The sequence below is a fragment of the Chelonoidis abingdonii genome, chromosome 8, assembly GCF_003597395.2.
Source record: "Chelonoidis abingdonii isolate Lonesome George chromosome 8, CheloAbing_2.0, whole genome shotgun sequence".
Classification (NCBI taxonomy): Eukaryota; Metazoa; Chordata; order Testudines; family Testudinidae; genus Chelonoidis; species Chelonoidis abingdonii.
The window spans coordinates 56,959,054-56,978,544 of NC_133776.1; the positions used below are offsets into that span (position 1 = coordinate 56,959,054).

General features: G+C 42.9%; 1 protein-coding gene across 5 annotated transcripts in view; it reads right to left on the reverse strand.

Moving 5' to 3' along the window:
• Positions 1 to 19,491, reverse strand: part of FARP2 (FERM, ARH/RhoGEF and pleckstrin domain protein 2) — a 204,508-nt gene that overhangs the window by 9,171 nt on the left and 175,846 nt on the right. For 3 of the 5 annotated variants that reach the window (XR_012656392.1, XM_075068631.1, XM_075068632.1), the window contains 7 exons: positions 12,992 to 13,229; positions 7,524 to 7,654; positions 6,393 to 6,461; positions 5,879 to 5,968; positions 5,063 to 5,145; positions 1,774 to 1,892; positions 903 to 1,066 (listed from right to left, as the gene is read on the reverse strand). Coding sequence is in view for 4 of the 5 variants with exons in the window: in XM_075068631.1 (XP_074924732.1) it covers positions 903 to 1,066; positions 1,774 to 1,892; positions 5,063 to 5,145; positions 5,879 to 5,968; positions 6,393 to 6,461; positions 7,524 to 7,654; positions 12,992 to 13,229 (894 nt within the window). In the remaining variant the exon portion in view is untranslated. Of the gene's footprint in view, positions 1 to 902; positions 1,067 to 1,773; positions 1,893 to 5,062; positions 5,146 to 5,424; positions 5,446 to 5,878; positions 5,969 to 6,392; positions 6,462 to 7,523; positions 7,655 to 12,991; positions 13,230 to 19,491 lie in introns of all 5 variants that reach the window. The other 2 variants (XM_075068629.1, XM_075068630.1) reach the window with 1 other exon arrangement.

The window sequence follows — 19,491 nt, forward strand, 5'->3', positions numbered from 1 at the left end:
ATTGTGTTGGGCCGATGGGTCGGGCCCAGCAAATAGTGAGGACAAAGCTCTGGAGAAACAGCAAGAAAGCAGAAAACTGAGCAGTAAAAAAATAGAGCTTTAGAAGAAGAAAAAGTGATGTAAGAAAAGCATCTGTTAAATGACAAAGGAATGTGAAAAAGTCATTGTATTAGAATTTGAAATACAGAGCAAAGCAAAAAGGTGCTGGGAGAATGCATACTGCAATCCTAGAGTCAGAGGTATGCTCACAGCACTTCAGATATCACAGTGATCTGGTGCCATTCATAAATTTGCCAAAGGAAGCAAGGCCAGGTTCCTTCAAATGGGATCCAGTTTGCCTGCTGGCAAGATGACAAACTCAGCAGGGCTGGTTCAGGGGAGGAAACATCGCACAAATGGGAATATGCAGAGGCCCTCTTGAAGGAGAAATAGTTCAACTTTATGAAAATATTGAGAGTAAAGCAGTTTCTAAGTCCAGGGACAATGAAGGAAGTACAGTAGCTAATTAGCACCCAATCCCAGGGTTTGGTAGCTCAGGATTGGCTCTAAACTAGAACACCATTGGCAGAAAGAGAAAAATAGTCAGTTCCCTCTGGAGAGGCTGAGGATTTCAAGAAACTCAGGTTAAAAATTCTGTCTTAGAAGTTTCCTAGTTTTCCTTTCACATTTTTCTTCTTCAAAACACTCCCTTGAATAAGAACACTGTGGTGGAGTAGCGACATGTGTATATATACACACAGACACACATGCATGTTCAAACATTTATTAACCTTTCACTCACTCACTCTCTCTCTGATCACCACAGAAATGACTGATGGCAACAAACATATACTGGAGAAAGATCAGGTGGTGAATGAGTTGAGACAGACATTGAGAAGTGAGAGCTGTGCCCTATAGGGTACCTCGACAGCCACACTGTGGTCAGTCATGGAGACACTGGTGTTGCGATACCAGCACACGTGCATTGTAGTGTTGGCACGGTGGTGGCTCTGCCTGTCCAGGGAGCTATGAGAAGACTGTATGTCATCTTCGGATTCCTGCTCTAGAGAGACCTCATCAGAGGATCCTGGAGGAGGAGAATTCAGCGGCAGTTTAAGAAAACGGTGATACATAGCCTGTGGCAGAAACTGGGATTCCATGGAACATCTGCAACTTTTTCTTGAACCTACCCAACACTAACAGACAGTACGAATGTGTTACACAGCTCCTGAAAGTCACACTGAACAGATCATTCTGGCTGTCATGATCCAACTGCATTTGGGATATCTGACTCATATTAAAACACTGAGCATATGTTTTACAATATCACATCCAGAGAAGGATGTCACTTGGAAAGATTCCCTTCTCACTGTGCAACAGAGAAAATTCACCGAAAAAAGGAACGTCACATGCTTCATCACAGACCACAGTAAAAACAGCCTCTCAGACTGAAAACAGTGTATCGGGAACTTCTTGTCCATCAAAGATACCAGCTTCTATGGATTGGAAAAAGCACTGTGTGGTTAAACAGAGGAATATTCTCCAAAATAAGAGATGGTTAAGGGGATTATGGACCATGCAAAACACATTATTGCTTTGCAGCACAAACTTCTATCTGCTGGGTCTCAAAATACCAGAAACATCACTATAGCTAGGGGAGTCTACTCTAAGGAAAATGCGGAAACAGCACTCCATTAGCATATATCAATTATCCTTCCTGTCTGAGAATTTGGAAGACGCAGGGATCACAGCACCATTTGCATTATGTTAATAAAGAAGGAAAATGCTACTTACTGTTAGAGCGATTACACATGGAGCTCTCCAAAAACGTGTCATATTTCTCACTAGATTTTTTGGCCATTTCAATCGCCATGTTTAGGTCTTCCATCCACTTCCCCATCTCCAGACGGGTACTGCAAAACAAAGAGTGCTGCTGGCTAAGCATCTTGGTTTTGCACTGGGACATAGTGCTAGATTTTTGAATCAAGATGAACTTGAATCAAGTGCTAGATTTTTGATATCCCAGCATTTTGGGCTACCAAAATATGATGTTTTTCACAGTTTACCATATAGCAACAGAAGCAGCTTTCCTGACAGAGAGTTAAGTTCCACAACTTCATGTGTGCAAAGTCATAGAAAATTTCACTCCTCCCCATCCTCCTGCCATCTGAAATCAACCTGGGCTTGTTAGAAAAGTATAGAGGACAGTTGCAATGCTCATTGGCCCATCCCATGCAGTGGTAACTTAGTTAAGTTGATCTCCCTTGAACTTAATTCCCTCCAGATCTGAGCTATGACACTATTCTCAAGGGAGCTGATGTACCCAAATTTTAAAAACAGAAGCCCCTTAAAAAAAATCCAACATTTCCCAACATATATCATACAAAATAGGAGACATTTGTGGTAACTAACTATGAGGAAAACCTAGTAACCTCAGATAACTATGTTGTAACTGCAGGCAAAAGCTGACTTTTTAGTTGGTGACCGCTTTACTAAGGAATCACTTAGTAAAGTTTCAGACACTAATAAATTTGAGCATAAGCTTTCATGGGCTAAAATCCATTTCATTGGATGCATGCAATGGAAAATACAGTAGGAAGATAGATATACTTATGAAGTGGGTTTTAGCCCACGAAGGCTTAAACTCAAATAAATTTCTTAGTCTCTAAAGTGCCACAAGTACTCCTGTTCTTTTTGCCAATACAAACTAACACAGCTACCACTCTGAAATTTTACTAAGTGATTCCTTATGAAGCCTTCTGATGGGGATCTTGTCTTTTAAATGCGGAAAATCAAATGTAGGGCTCAAACATCTAATTACAGATAATTCTGGTAAATATATTGCAGCATGCCATTAAAATCTAAGACACAGAATGGGAGGGTTGAGTAGGGAGAAGTTAGAGTTTATGATTACCAAGCAGTTGAAGACACGTTTAAAATAACAGTTTAAAAACCACACAGATCTATACTGAAAAGGAGAGAGAATGGATAGACAGCAGACTGTCAGACTCAACTGCTCTATAATTTTAACAACATGTTCTAGGGTTGTGTGCCACACATATATTGGGATGAAATTACAAGGAATATCACCATTCTTTATAAGGGCTTTATGACTTATCTACTTTTTTTGAGATGAGAAATATTTTCTGACTGAAGATCATATTAAAGGAAGGCATCTTAGACTGGGTAGGTGGAATGACACTGAAAATGATAACACTGAAGCATTTGAAGGATGGCACTCCTTGTAAAAAGGATATCTATTTTAACTTTCATCTTCCAGAATAAAACAGAGAATGAAGGATGCTGAAGATTTATTCCAGAGCATATGGAAACCATTTATAGATTATATGGATGACACTGTGATTACTGGGTAAGAACTTCATAGGTCATATTTTTTATTTTCTGGAATAGTTGCTACAGAGTAATTTTTTCCTTTTAGTATCAAGACAAAGCATTTGCTCTTTTTCAAGTTTTAGAAAAATCCTGTCAAACATTTCCAAGTTATGATGGGGTGAAAAAAATTATATACTCTTCTGATTTTAATCATATTTCTAAGCTGTTTTTTTGGCTCACAGTTGACTAAAAAATGGCTGAACTTCAAAACTGACATTTTCAGGTAAGCTAGCACTCGAAAAGGGTTAATTTAGTCCTTTTGTTAATATGAAAAATATAAAATAAGTGATTGGTAGCCATTAAAAACTTGATTTCACAAACGTTTGGCAATAGCTTTCGCTAACATTAGGAGCTATGAAACTAGCCGAATAAAAAAAACCTACAAAGAATATGTAACCTTTAGATTAAGGGATCCAATTCTGCATCACCCGTGCATGCATAACTTCAACTGAATCCCATGGGAATTTTAGATGCACAAGAACTACTGGGATCTGTTCTTAGGAGATTGTAGAAATTGTAAATTAAATTTTACATCTGGAGTATAGAGAGATTACATCATGAGTATAAAGAAAAACAATAAACCTGAGTGACAAACCAACAAACAATAAACCAATCCAGTTTTAAAAGAGTCTTTTTAGCAACAAATATTACAAATTCTATCGTGAAATACAATGGTTTACCTTACTGTAACATTGAGGTAACAAATTTATATGCTCCAAATCTGGAAATGGAAAAGTTTAGGTTCTCACTAATTTAGCCAGTCTCTTTGTACATCCTGTCCTTTCTACAGCATATATTTATCACCTTAGTGTGAAGTTTTGCCTTGCAAAATTGACTTACAAATGTATCAATCCCAACTGTAATTCATATGTAGGCAAAGCTCACACTGAATTAACCAGAGACTTCCCGCAGTAATGACTGAATAAAGACTGAAAGATTTAGTTTATAGGTCATGTAAATATTCTGTTTTCTAATCACTTAAAAAAAAGCAAATTACAGAGAACTGAATATTGTGCAGAAGAAAAGTTTACTTTTGTAAATCAGTTCTCTGGATTATGTACCATTCCTTTTACTATCTACCTGAAAGCTAAATATGAGAGAAAGGTCTTGATTCACTGTTGTGTTGTCCAGCTGGGAGCTGCTAATACTCAATTTTCTAAAAGAGGAAAGGGCTAAGTTGAAAAGAACTTTGTTTACTTTACAAGCCATCCTTGAACTCATCTCATTTCCTGGCTTGTGCAATGCCTCCATTACATCTGCCCAGGAATTCTGCACTTCTTAATCCCATTTTCATTTTCTACATTTTAACTGGGGGTTGGGGTTTTTTTGGCCCTCTAACATATTTCCATGTTTAGGTCGCCAAATAGCATCACTTGTATCTTTCCCCCTTTTAAAATAATTGGTTAAACACTTTCACTGCAAGCTCAGTCAGCTCATCAGGAAACAAGGCACTAGCAATGTCACTTCTGCTGCTGTTCCTTTAAGAATGCATGGTTTGCTTAGATCAAATACTCCTTTCTGTAACATGGCGTTAATAAAAGGTGTTTAAATGCTGAATATTTTAAACCTATTGTCAAAACCATGCTTTCCTGAGGGCCCATGAAGCACTCCTCTGGCCCCTGCAATGAGCAGCCAAATGTTTAATCCAAGGGCTCTTACCTGCTTGTGGCTGGGAAGAAGAAATACATACCTTGCTGCCACTACTATTGTTTTCTGAGCTGAATAGATTGTAAAGCAGTGTGGGACAGACCATTCATTCTCACTCTCTTCCACCTAACATGAAGAAAAAAGGTTTCTCTCATCACTCACTGTGCAATGGTATGTACCCAAGTTGTTCTCTCGGGTTAGATAGGAACTCATTCACAACACCATGACTTCAGAGTTGCCACAAGTATGAAAGTCAGCTACTTCAAAAGCACTCAAAGTCTATTTTGGTTCTACATAGGAATCTGTGTGTTATAGTTCTAGTGCCACATCTGTCGGCTGTGTAAGTGCCATAGCCAATGGGGTCGGAAAGGAGCAACTCCAGCTAAGGTACATCTTATTACTCACCGGAGGATCCAGCACTATTAACTGTAAGTCAAAGAAAGAAAGAATAGCTTCATTAGAAGAAAGGGTAGAAGAGCTGATATGGCTAGCTGTGAAAAACAACAGCACAGATCAGGATTCCCAGATCAGTCTCAAACAGTCATGCAAAAGTGAAGAGTTAAACAAGATTTGTCTTCAGATTACTTTGCTAGAGAGGTGAAAAAAATGAGTGCTTTGTCCGCTGGCATCACACACAGATTAAAGCATGAAAAAGGTCCAGTCCACATCTCCATGGTCTTTGACAACCCTGGCAGCGAGGCTGCTTTCAACAGCCTGGAAGCACCTCATTTCTGACCAATAGATGAGACTTTAGTTCAGCATAACTGCATGAAGTGAATGCACCAAAAGGCCTCCGTGCACTGTGGCTTATTTATTTATTTAACCAATGCTGTGGTGCACTTTGAAAGAAACTACTTACCAGCATGCCATGCAGAGGGAGGTGTCCATGAATTTTGAACTGATTGGTACCCGTGACTCCTTTGCTTGTGTACAGCAACATATCTGAGAACTGACAGAGGAAAGAGGAATATAACCTGTATGCTTAAAAAGACATTACCAGGTACCTTTTCCACACAGATGTTTCGTTTAAGTTTGCCATTGTTTGTAATACCTTTTAAAAGCAAGAAACTTTATTTTCATTCTCTACCAATTTTGTCCATTTCCATTAACAACATTTGCTTTGTTTCTCTAATGGAGCTTGATAGTAACATGGCTTTTTAAATGTACTTAAATAAATCGGTGTAAGTAAACAATCAGAAAATGGACTGGATTACTGCTGTCCTCCATATACCATGAGAAGTAACTCAGTGAACTTTTGGTTAGCATGTTGAGCTCCATCATCTCTGTACTGGGACTCAATCCCTGAAAAACAGCTTGGTTTGTGGCTATGCCTTGAGGACACTTGATGTGTAGACAGCAAAGGAAGCACTCACCAGAAAGAACATCCTCTGCTGTAAACCTTTTTTAGTGAGCTTGTACAAGCAACCCTCCCGGATAAATTCCTGTGGGGAAAAAAGAAAGTTACATTAAGCTTTGCCTTTCTCCAAGTGCACAGAGTTTTGAGGTCTCTTCCTTTTCCCCACTTTCTCCTGGCTGCAAACACCATTTGGAATTAGTGAGAAACGGTAATTTCTGATAAAAGGCTGGACTTTAGCATAGTGGCTACTGAACTAATGTCCCATTAACCCTATAGAACTCTAAACTGTCCATTAGTTCTCTGATGTGCCACACTATCATTATGAGAATCAGAAAAATTATATATCTAGAATCTAAAAAATTCTCCCAAAGTCACGACTATTCAAGGTTAATGCTAACACTGTGGCATCTACTCTGTTGATGCTCCTCTCATCAATGCTATATTCTCTCAGGCCATTTTAAAGCAGAGATAAATCAGAGACAGACCGAGCAGCGTGGTCATTGTTTGGTGACAATGTATTACCTCTTATCCAAGGGCCAATCATAACAGCTCACCAAGTACCTGTTGTACTCAGAGCAGGGTAATGGAATATCAATCTGAGTTGAACTACTTTTGTTTTTGTTCCTTGCAGTCAGGGGCGGCTCTAGACATTTCGCCGCCCCAAGCACGGCGGCATGCCACGGGGGGCACTCTACCGGTCGTTGGTCCCGCAGCTCCGGTGGACCTCCCTCAGGCGTGCCTGCGGAGGGTCTGCTGATCCCGCGGCTTCAGTGGAGCCATGGGACCAGCTGGACCCTCCACAGGCAAGCGTGCGGGAGATCCACTGGAGCCGCAGGACCAGCGGACCCTCCGCAAGCATGCTGCCGAAGGCACTCTGCCTGCCGCCCTCCCGGTGACCGAGAGAGCGCCCCCCGCAGCATGCCACCCCAAGCACACGCTTGGTGCGTTGGGGCCTGGAGCCACCCTTGCTTACAGTAACATTACATGGGGAAAATGTGACCTGATATCCTATGAGAACCCTTACAGGTTTTAAGATAAATACATAGTTAAAGTCTGTGACAGGTGAATAAGTATGTAATATAAATGTTGTTCCTAAGTAGTCAAAGCCAATAAAGGCTTTAGAAGTTAAGCAAAGAAAGTTACCTACTCTGCCAGGTGCGATGAGGTTATCAATGCCAATCAAGTCATGTTGTAGCTCTGTCAACTTCTGGAAATTCTCCAGGCGAATCAGGCTGTTTTGGAGCTGAGATGTCATCTCTGTAACCTCCTCCAGTGCATCTGCAGGAAAAGCAACACCAACACAGTTCAAGGCTCCACAGACAAAGCCAGAGGTCCTAGCCATCAATCTATCATCAGTTATTTTGTACCACTCAGTTAAAAGGGCTCAAATTTATATATGCATTTATTTTTAATTACACGGAGAATATCATGCAACTTCATGGTAATTACATGTTTCTGGAGATTACCAGGCAATTACGATTTCTAAATCCAAAAGTAATTACCATGTAACCAATACTTTAGTTTGAAAGTTAGAAAATATGACACTATATGGTATGGCATCTTCTTTGCTACATTTATATATTTAACCAAGCAAGAGTTTCTGAATGAATATTACATCTTTTCCTCCACAGTATGAAGCAAGGACTCATTTTCCAACTTGGATTAAAAATATTAAAGACTGTCAAAAATGAAAAGGAAACAAGCTTTGGGAAATGGCAGAGGAGAAAAGGACTTTTCTATTCAAATAGAACAGTATTCATTAAAGCTATTTCTTTCTGCTACTAACAGCTGTTAATAAAATCTCCTATTCTGGGGTGGTGCTTTTGAAGGTGATGTTGCTTTCATACAGGGACGACTGTACCAGGGTATGGCAGAAGACTGATAAAGCCCCAAACTACAGTGTTTTAAAAAAATAAAATAAAAAAATTTAAAACACAAGTGAACTCATGCTTTGAACTTAAACGTTTTCCTGCCAGTTTTGTGCTTTTCCATTTAACATTTTCTATTATTTTTAAATGCAATTGAATTTACTAGACTATATTAATTTCACAACTTGAATTTACAGCATTTTAAGCCAAAACATCTCTCTTTGTGGACTAATATCATTACTGTTTAAATGACTGCAGAATGAGCGGAATGAGCAAGCCACACTTTTTGTAGGTCCAACCAAAAAAAAAAATAAAAAATTACACACACACACACACACTTTAATTTATTTTCTCTTCAACAGCAAATTTGCTAATCAGTATGTCTGCCCAGGGAAAGGACAAAGTCCAGTCTCCAGAGCTGTCAGTCACAGGCAATATATATCAGAACTTGACTAGCCAAGTTTCTTAGTTCAGTGTAGACAGCTCTCCAGACATTAAGCACCTTTTTATTTGTTGTTTTTTGGGGGGGGGGGGGGCGGGGGGAGGTGATGGCAAAATGATGATAAAAACAGTAAAACTCTGTGGACCTTTAGCCATGAAGCCAGATGGAAAAACACAGCACCTCCTCTCCCAGTGGAAGATAGTCAATGTTTGTAGTTCAGATGCCCTCCTGGCAGGGGTAAAAGAAACAAGGAAACCCATTTTTATAGGCAAAGTGGCAAGATACTTCTTGGAATAGCTAAAATAACTTTTGATTCAACAAAGAGAAAAACAGGTTGGGAAACTTCAGTAATTTGGATGGCCTCAGAAATCCCATCATATATGGTTGCAGCACCAGTTTTCTGTTATTTGAGTCTGTTATTCATCCAGTGCAGACACTGCACTTTCAGGAAAATGGTGAACATTCCCAACTCCAAGCCAACGAGTTTAAATGGGACAATTTGTGAGATGCTGTAATCCTCATGTCCCAGGTTCTACACACCATGTTTGTACCTTATTAACACTCTTGCACAAGTCATGGAGATGAATTTCTGCTTTGCTATCATTAAAAGAACACCAACCTGATTCAAACATCCCTTAGCTTTGAGAACTGGCCTTTCATAATGTAGCTGTCAAACTTTGTACAGTACTGTGGCAAAGCACTGATTTTTGAGACAAAATTACATCTGAGAGGTATTAGGACTGGGTCTCAGATGACTATGTTTACCAGAATCAAAGTCTACAAGCTTTCATAAGATGATTGATGGCTTCCTTTCCTTCAGGAATTTGGGGGTTGGACTGAAGACAATTCTTCACATGCAGAAAAGGTGGTGAATCCTATTACAATTCTGGCAGCTGCTTAACTGCATCCTGAACCTGCTGCTGATGGGGATTCAGCTATCTGCTCTCACTGGTATCACTGTTTTTGGTGGGTAGGTGAATACAGGCCAGAGAGGGGTGAGCTGGATGCCCTTTGTACCAGCTTCTTTTCTCCTTGTGGTCCCTTTTGCTGATCTGACATGCTGCAATCAGTTGCTTCTGATGGGCAACTCACCTCTGTTTCAGTCCAGCACAGGTACTTCAGAGATGGTGTTGCACAGTACTCTGCAGTGGGAAGGTAAGCATCTCTGAGAGAGTGGCCAAAAGCAGGGGACTGCCTGGAAACATGAGCTCAGTGGCCCAGGAGAAGGTTGCTTCTAATCACATAGGAGATGATCTAAGAATGAGACTCTCTAAAAAAGCATTGCTTGAGTGCCATGCCAACAGGGCACTACTCAGAGAAAAAGACACTCTGACCTCTATCAGCAGTAGCTGAACAAAGAGATTCCCTGCTCTAAAGGTGCTCAAATGGCATCTGTTTGTAGTATACAGCAAGATGGCGCAACTACTGGAGGAACCAAACAGGGGCCATTTTAATCTTGACCTGCTGCTTACAAACATGGAAGAATTGGTAGGGGAAGTAGGAGTGGGTGGCAACATGTGCAGCAGTGACCATGAGATGGTTGAGTTCAGGATCCTCACAAAAAGAAGAAAGGAGAGTAGCAAAATATGGATCCTGGACTTCAGAAAAGCATAGTAAATATGGCAGGTGACCATCTTGGCTTAACAGTGAAATCTTCAGAGATCTTAAACACAAAAAGGAAACTTACAAGTAGTAGAAACTTGGACAGATGACTAGGGAGGAGTATAAAAATATTGCTCGAGCATACAGGGGTGTAATCAGGAAGGCCAAAACACAATCGCAGTTGCAGCTAGCAAGGGATGTGAAGAGTAACAAGAAGGGTTTCTACAGGTATGTTAGCAACAAGAAAAAGGTCAGGGAAAGTGTGGAACCCTTAATGAATGGGGGAGGCAACCTGGTGACAGACAATGTGGAAAAAGCTGAAGTATTCAATGCTTTTTTTGCCTCAGTCTTCACAGACAAGGTCAGCTCCCAGACAGCTGTTCTGGGCAACACGATATGCAGAGGAGGTGAGCAGCCTTCAATGGTGAAAGAACAGGTTAAGGACTATTTAGAAAAAGCTGGACATGCACAAGTCCATGGGTCCAGATCGAATGCATTCGAGGGTGCTGAGGAAACTGGCTGATATGATTACAGAGCCATTGGCCATTATCTTTGGAAACTCGTGGTGATCGGGGGAGGTCCCAGACAATTGGACAAAAGGCAAATATAGTGCCCATCTTTAAAAAAGGGAAGAAGGAGAACCTGGGGAATTACAGACCTCCCCTCAGTCCCTGGAAAAATCTTGGAGCAGGTACTCAAGGAATCCATTTTGAAACACTTGGAGGACAGGAAGGTGATCAGGAACAGTCAACATGGATTCACAAAGGGCAAGTCATTCCTGACCAACCTAATTGCCTTCTATGATAAGACAACTGGCTCTGTGGATACAGGGAAATTGGTGGACATGGTATATCTTGACTTTAGCAAAGCTTTTGATATGGTCTCCCATAGTATTCTTCCAGCAAGTAAAAAAAGTATGGATTGTATGAATGGACTATAAGGTAGATAGAAAGCTGGCTAGATTGTTGGGCTCAACGGGTAGTGATCAATGACTTGATATCTAGTTGGCAACCGGTATTAAGCAGAATGCCCCAGGGGTCGGTCCTCGGGCCGGTTTTCTTCAACATCTTTATTAACGATCTGGATGATGGGATGGATTGCACCCTCAGTAAGTTTGCAGATGACACTAAGCTAGGGGGAGAGATAGATATGCTGGACGGTAGGGACAGGGTCCGGAATGGCCTAGACAAATTGGAGGATTGGGCCAAAAGAAATCTGATGAGGTTCAACAAGGACAAGTGCAGAGTCCTGCAGTTAGGACAGAAGAATCCCATGCACCGCTACAGGCTGGGGAGTGACTGGCTAAGCAGCAGTTCTGCAGAAAAGGACTTGGGGATTACAGTGGATGAGAAGCTGGATATGAGTCATCAGCGTGCCCTTGTTGCCAAGAAGGCCAATGGCATATTGGGCTGTATTAGTAGGAGGATTACCAGCAGATCGAGGGAAGTGATCATTCCCCTCTATTTGGCACTGGTGAGGCCACACCTGGAGTACTGCATCCAGTTTTGGTCCCCCCACTACAGAAGGGATGTGGACAAATTGGAGAGAGTCCAGCGGATGTCAATGAAAATGATCAGGGGGATAGGACACATGACTTATGAGGAAAGGCTGAGGGAACTGGAGTTATTTAGTCTGCAGAAGAGAAGAGTGAGGGGGGATTTGACAGCAGCCTTCAACTACCTGAAGGGGGGTTCCAAAGAGGATGGACCTAGGTTGTTCTCACTGGTGGCAGATGACAGAACAAGAAGCAAGGGTCTCAAGTTGCAGTGAGGGAGGTCTAGGTTGAGTATTAGGAACAATTATTTCACTAGGAGGGTGGTGAAGCACTGGAATGGGTTACCTAGGGAGGTGGTGGATCTCCATCCTTGGAGGTTTTTTAAGGCCCGACTTGACAAAGCCCTGACTGGGATGATTTAGTTGGTTTTGGTCCTGCTTTGAGCAGGGGATTGGATTAGATGATCTCCTGAGGTCTCTCCCAACCCTAATCTTCTATGATTCTATCTGTAACACAGAAGAGAAGCCAAATAAAAGTGCAAAAAGAGCTACCACACCCGAGAACATGATAGCCTCTGCAAAGGAAACTCACTGCTTGGCACTGGTCTGAATGGTGCTGGTCACACTCAAATGCTGGACAGGTAATCCAGGAGTTCTTCAATGGAAGCAGAAATATTGAATAGGGAGGATGGATTGGATTGCTTGTTATTGGCAGTTCTGAAGAATGTCTCCTGAGCTAAATGGCAGAACCCAGATGGAACAGTTACAAGACATATCTTCATAAGAAAAATACATATTTAGGTTGAGATTTTCAAGGCCACCAAGGGGATTAAATTTAATAGAAGATGTGTCTAAATCCTCTAGACAGCTTTGCAAATCTCAGCCAAGAAAGCTAGATACCTATACAGCTCCCATCTTCATAGTTATGTGAGCAACTGCCACATACATAAAAATAGAAACACTCTTAGCCTGCAGGAGAAACAGCATAGCTTCTAAGTGGCGCGCTTGCTTGTGCATCCACATGACAGAGAGAAAGAGAGGGCAAGTTCTGTGTATAACAAAATTTTTGAGGAAAGCTAAGTCAAAGAAATGAGTTTTGCATTTAGTTCTGAGCTGCAATACTTCTAGATCCACTAAGGGATGCTAAACTGCAAAACTGATATAAAGGAGAGAACAGAATTCAGACTAGCATCTTCACTGCTCACTCACTCCTGCAGTCGGCATAGTCCTGGTGTTCTACTGTGTAGTGCTTGCAAAGTCTCCCCAGGATCAGCTTGTAGTGTATCAGCCGCTGGATAGGCTTGAGCAGGAAAGTGTTGAGTGGCAGATAGCAAACCTTCTGCAATTCAAACTCCTTATAAACCATTTCCAGTTTCTTTAAGTGCTTAGTTGCTTTCTCCAGTTCTGTCAGGACCTCATCATGTTTCTGCAAGTAGCTGGTAAACTCCTGTTGGATCACAAGAGACACAGGAATGACTAGAAACTGGGGAAAAACCCTTAACATGGTCTAGATTTGACCAACGGACATCAAGAAACACTAGCATCCCCTTGTCCCTCATCTTCAGTTTTATTTACAATACTGAAACATGAACAACATAAACAAAATCTGCATATGCCCTGACTGTTGGTAAAAATAAACATTTGCAATACCATATATTGTAACTGCTCTATTTAAAATCTCTAATAAATATATTCATATATATGGTTGGCTGGCTTTTGTTCTCTGGACAGGGCAATTACTTATACTTTATAGGTGGCGTGGATAGCACTGCCTATTATTAAGGGTACCTGACACTTCCCACTACAAGACCCTGTTTTCAGTTGCTTATAACTTTGCCAAACTAACTGTTTGGGCTGAAATTTTTCCTGCTGGGAGTCTGCCTCAGGCTGAATATTTTTTTCTGGAAAATTTCAATCAAAACAGTTTAGCTATTTCTGCCGCCCAGGCAGAGTGGGAGAGGAAGCCACTTGACTCAAATGCAAAGGGGAAAAGAGCCGGACTGGAGGGAGGGAAAGGATTATATTGGTACAAGACGACAGTTGTGACTGGTACTGGTTGGGCAAGGAGATTGAGAATGGGAGCTGGGAACGGGATGGAAGGGAGGCTGGGAGACATTGTGGGAGAGACCAGGAATGGGTGGGAGGAAACTGGAAGCCAATTTGCAGGAGGAACTCTGAGATTAGACAAGGAACAGGGAAGCGAAGGCGAGACTAAGATTGGCTGTATAAAGGGACTGGGACTTGAAACCAGAGGGGGAGAAGGGTATTGAGGACCAAAAAGACAGATCAGTCAAGAAGCTAGGGGAGAACTGGGATTGGCTGAGCAAAGAAACTGGGATAAGGAACCAGGGAGGTGACGGGGGAGACTAAGATTGGACGAGGAGCCCAAGGAGAAATACTGGGACTGGGAGCCAATAGTGGTAGTGGGGAGACATGGACATGACTGGAGGGAAGAGGTTGGATGGGGAAGAGTGGAAAGAGATCAGACGAGGAGTTGGGAGGGGAGAACTGGCACTGCTTGGGCAAGGAAATGGACTGGGGGTTGGGGTGGGGATGAGTTTGGGACTCTGACGGTGAGCCCAAAAGGGAGAGACGTGGCGGGCAAGACAATTGGTACTGTGATGAGAAGCCTAAGGTGAGGAAACTGGGACAAGGAGCCAGGGGTGTGGAAGAGATCAGACCTGAGACAAGTTGGAGGGGTTGGGGCAGACGGGGTCAAGCTTGAGGGGGACTGGAGAAGACAGAAAACACTCCCCTCCCAAGCCTGAAATAGAACCCAAGATTCCTGAAACTCAGCCTATGCAATTTGCCTCCCTTACATGTATGCATTATGATAAAGTCTTTAATTATCTGTTCACATACTATTTTTTCCCCAGAACACCTGCCTCACTTGGTGCACAGGCTGGGTCTACTCTGGTGATGCATCAGCACTGTACGGCAAAGGAAGATGTCTGTAGGATCCCTGCTTCATTTGTTGCACAATTCGTATGGTATGCAGAGATGAGGCATGGAATTGTAGGGGGGAAAAGAAGGGTCTCATAGTTAAGGCATTCAAAGGCTGCCTTGGAGAACTGGATTTTATCCCTGCCTCTGAGACAGAGCTCCTATGTGGTGCTGAAGAAGTCACTTAAACCAAACTATTCATTGGTGATCACTGATGGCATGTTCTTCATTTTCTGGGTGCCTGACTTGAGACCCTGGGATCTGGGTACAGAAATGCTAAGCACTCAGCTGCAACTGAATACAATGGGAGCAGTGCTTTAACATATAGCTTGTCTTTCTCACAGAGAGTAGAATCAACTTTGTCTGTACAAAGTGCAAGCTGGTCTCCATATTGGAAGAGAAGAATAAAGGACTAGAGACTCAAGTATCAACCCTGCGTTGCATCAGAGAAAATCAAGACTTTCTGGATAGAAGTCAGCATTTGGTACCGCAGGCACAGCATGCTGAAGAATCAGAGAGGGCAGTGAAGAATGGGGAAGAAAATTGGCAGCATGCGACCTCCAGAAGAAGAAAGAGGAGAACCCATGTATCCCCAATGTAGATAGAGGTAAGAAATCTTCTTCAGAATCTCTGCACAGGTACTATGCCAGAGAATGTTTTGGAAGTGTCATCTGAGGGAAGGGATCAGAAGAAGATCCCATCGACTGCAAGGCAGGGGATGCAATGTCCTAGGGATGGGGGTTCCACGACCACCACTCCCAAGAGGAGACGACAGGTGGTAGTAGTCAGGAACTCCCTCCTAAGGGGGACGGAGTCATCCATCTGCCTCCCATCTAGACCGGGAGGCTTGAGAAGTGTGCTGCGTGTCTGAAGCTAGAATCCAGCATGTGACAGTGTCTGCCGAGATTGATCAAACCCTCAGACCACTACCCCTTCCTATTTCTCCACATGGGCACCAATGATACTGCCAAGAATGACCTTGAGTAGGTCACTGTAGACTATGCGGCTCTGGGAAGAAGGATAAAGGAGTCGGAGGCGCAAGTCATGTTCTTGTCCATCCTCCTTGTTGAAGGAAAAGGCCCAGGTAGGGACCATCGAACTGTGGAGGTAAATGCATGGTTTCGCAGGTGGTGTCAGAGAGAGGGCTTTGGATTCTTCGACCATGGAATGTTGTTCCAGGAAGGAGGATTCCTAGGAAGAGATGGGATGCACTTAACAAAAAGGGGGAAGAGTCTCCAACTACCTGAAGGGGAGTTCCAAAGAGGATGGAGCTAGGCTGTTCTCAGTGGTGGCAGATGACAGAACAAGAAGCAATGGTCTCAAGTTGCAGTGGGGGAGGTCTAGGTTGGATATTAGGAAAAACTATTTCACTAGGAGGGTGGTGAAGCACTGGAATTGGTTACTTAGGGAGGTGGTGGAATCTCCATCCTTAGAGCTTTTTAAGGTCAGGCTTGACAAAGCCCTGGCTGGGATGATTTAGCTGGGGTTGGTCCTGCTTTGAGCAAGGGGTTGGACTAGATGACCTCCTGCATAGACAGCTGCAGCACAGAGAAGTCAGCAAACAGAGCTGTAAACAGGGGAGTTTCAGTGGGAGTTCTGTTAGAGGAGAAGGTTTTTGTATTTTGTGTATTCTATTTTGTATTTATATGTGTGGAGGCTGGTAGAGGCAGTGTGCTGGGAGAGAAGCTGAGCCCTGATTAGGGGGTGGGGCTTCTCTGCTTAGGAGTCCTATAAAGGTAGCCAGCCAGTCAGGAAGTGGCATAGACAGCTGCAGCGGCACAGGAGCCAGCAAAGAGAGCTGTAAACAGGGGAGTTTCAGTGGGAGTTTGCAGGGGAGACTAAGAGACCTAGGCATAGGAATAGACAGGCTAGTGAAGCGAGAGAGTGGTGTTCTGCTGGTGTTCTGGTGCCCGTTGGGGGTTTGATTTACTGTAGGTGGTGGTGGTTTGCTTTGGTTTGTGTTTCCTGGACTAACAGGTTTTTGGTGGGAAGGCTATGACTGATACAGAGACAGCAGTGAAAGACACAATGAGGATGGCTGGATGTGGAAGCTGCGGCATGTACATGATCCTGAAGGGGGTACCTGAAAAGAGTTTCGTCAGCATGAAGTGCCGCCTGGTAAAGCTGATGGAAGAAAAGATCCGAGGATTAGAGATGCAGGTGGAAATGCTGGTTGAGTTTAGAAAGGGCTTCGAGCAGATGATGCAGCAAAGACATGAGGAGGTTGAAGGGAAAAGCTCAGACTTGCAGATGGAAGAAGGACCAAAGAAGTCTGAGAGGAGATTGCTGGGTGAAGAAAGTGGACAGTGGAAGCATGTGACTAAGAGAACCAGGCAGAGGAAAAGACGGCCCAGGTCCTGAGAAACAGAGCTCAGGAACAGGTTTGCAGAGTTGTAAAATGAAGAAGGGGAAGAGTAGGTGGTTGCTGAAGGTGAGAGGGCAAGGAAGAAGAGAAGAGCAGCTAGTCCTATAGAAAGAGGGGAAGAGTCAATGGAGACAATATCACCAAATATGAGCCCCAGCAGGGTAAGGGATGGGTTGCGGAGGATTGCAAGGGACAATAGAAATCGAGAGGACTTGCAGCCAGAGGAAACAGAGGATAGACCGGAGAATTGCACCATCACCAGGAAAACGCAGGTCTACATGACTGGGGACTCCTTACTGAGAAGGACAGACAGGCCTGTAACTAGAGCTGATCTGGAGAACAGAAGGGTGTGATGTCTGCCGGGTGCTAAGATACGGGATGTGGACCTGAGGCTGAAAAGGATCCTAATGGGAGTGGGAAAGAATCTGCTGATTGTCCTTCATGTGGGAACAAATGATATGGCTAGATTCTCGCTGGAACGTATCAAGGGAGACTATGCCAGGTTGGGGAAGACGCTTAAGGAAATCGAGGAGGCTCAGGTGATCTTCAGTGGGATTCTGCCTGTTCCTAGAGAAGGGCAACAAGGTGTGACAAGATTATGATGATCAACAGATGGCTCACAGCAGTGGTGCTATAAGGAGGGCTTTGGGATGTATGGCCACTGGGAGGCATTCATGGACAGAGGACTGTTCTCTTTGGGATGGACTTCACCTGAGTAGGGAGGGAAATAGACTTCTAGGATGGAGGCTGGCACAACTGATTAAGAGAGCTTTAAAACTAGGAATTGGGGGAGATGGTTGGGAGATGTCCAGGTAATCTCCATGCCAGGATTTTAACATTGAGAGGGAAGAAAACAAAGTAAGAAAGGATACAAGCCATGGGTAGGAGAATGGACATAAGGAGGAAGGGTAGGTGTAGATACCAGTCTAATAGGTGATACTGGTGGGTAGAATGTCTGGCCTAATCGGGTAAAGAATGTGAGTGAAGCCAAACAGCAAAAATTAAGATGTTTGTACACTAATGCAGGAGCCTAGGTAACAAAATGGAGGAACTAGAGTTACTGGTGCAGGAAGTGAAACCAGATATTATAGGGATAACAGAAACAGAAACATGGTGGAATAGTAGTCATGACTGGAGTACAGTATTGAAGGCTATGTGCTGTTTAGGAAAGACAGAAAATAAAGGCAAAGGTGGTGGAGTAGCATTGTATATCAATGATGAGGTAGACTGTAAAGAAATAAGAAGTGATGGAATGGATAAGACAGAGTCTGTCTGGGGCCAAAAAATCACATTGGGAAATAGAAAGCTACTAGAGCCTGTCCCCCTGAGATAACATGTGCTTGGGTGTGCTACAGACCATGGGGATCTGATTTGATATGGATGGTGCAGAGACCTCTTTTAATGTTTTTTCAATGAAGTAAATACTAATGGGAATTGTGTGATCATGGGAGACTTTTAACTTCCCAGATATAGACTGGAGGACAAGTGCTAGTAATAATAATAGGGCTCAGATTTTCCTGGATGCAGATAGCTGATGGATTCCTTCACCAAGTAGTTGCTGAACCAACAAGAGGGGACCATTTTGAGATTTGGGTTTTTGGTGAGTAGTGAGGACCTAATAAGAAGAAATGGTTGTAGGGGACAACCTTGGTTTCGAGTGATCATGAGCTAATTCAGTTGTTAAAAAATGAAGGATAAACAAAAATAGATCTGTGACTAGGGTTTTTTTTGGTGGTAAAAAGGGTGGCTAAAAATGATCAGTGAAGGAAATTAGTTTGGGAAGTGGATTGAAGAGAACTTGTGCATCTAAAGGCGGAGGAGGCCTGGAATTACTTCAAGTCAAAGTTGCAGAAACTATCAGAAGCCTGCATCCCAAGAAAGGGAAAAAATTCATAGGCAGGGATAGCAGCACTGGCATTGTAGACCAAGCTGGATGAGCAAGCATTCAAGAGAGGCTGTGATACCTTAATTTAAAACAGCAGTAAAGGCTACAAGAAAGGTGGGAGAGTATATAATCAAGCTACCTTATTGAGGTAGACTGTAAAAATAATAAAAGGAAAGCCATGTAAGCAGAGTCTGACTTGCAAAGGTCAAGGCCACATAGGGAAGAAAGATTCTAGTGCTTCTTAATGGAGTGCCTGTTGGGGTGCTTTAGAAGCAGGGATTTCTGATGACCAAAGGAAAGGGACCGCTATTGACTGAAAATAATGGGAATTATGATCAGGGATGGGATTTGAAATTTATTTACCAGATATAGATGGAAAGCTAGTAATAATAATAGGTCAGATTCTTCCTGGATCATAAGTGCTGATGGATTCCAGAAATGGCTTAGTTGGAACCAACAGTAGAGGGAGAACATTTTAGATTTGGTTTGGTGAGTAGTGAGGACCTCATACAGAAG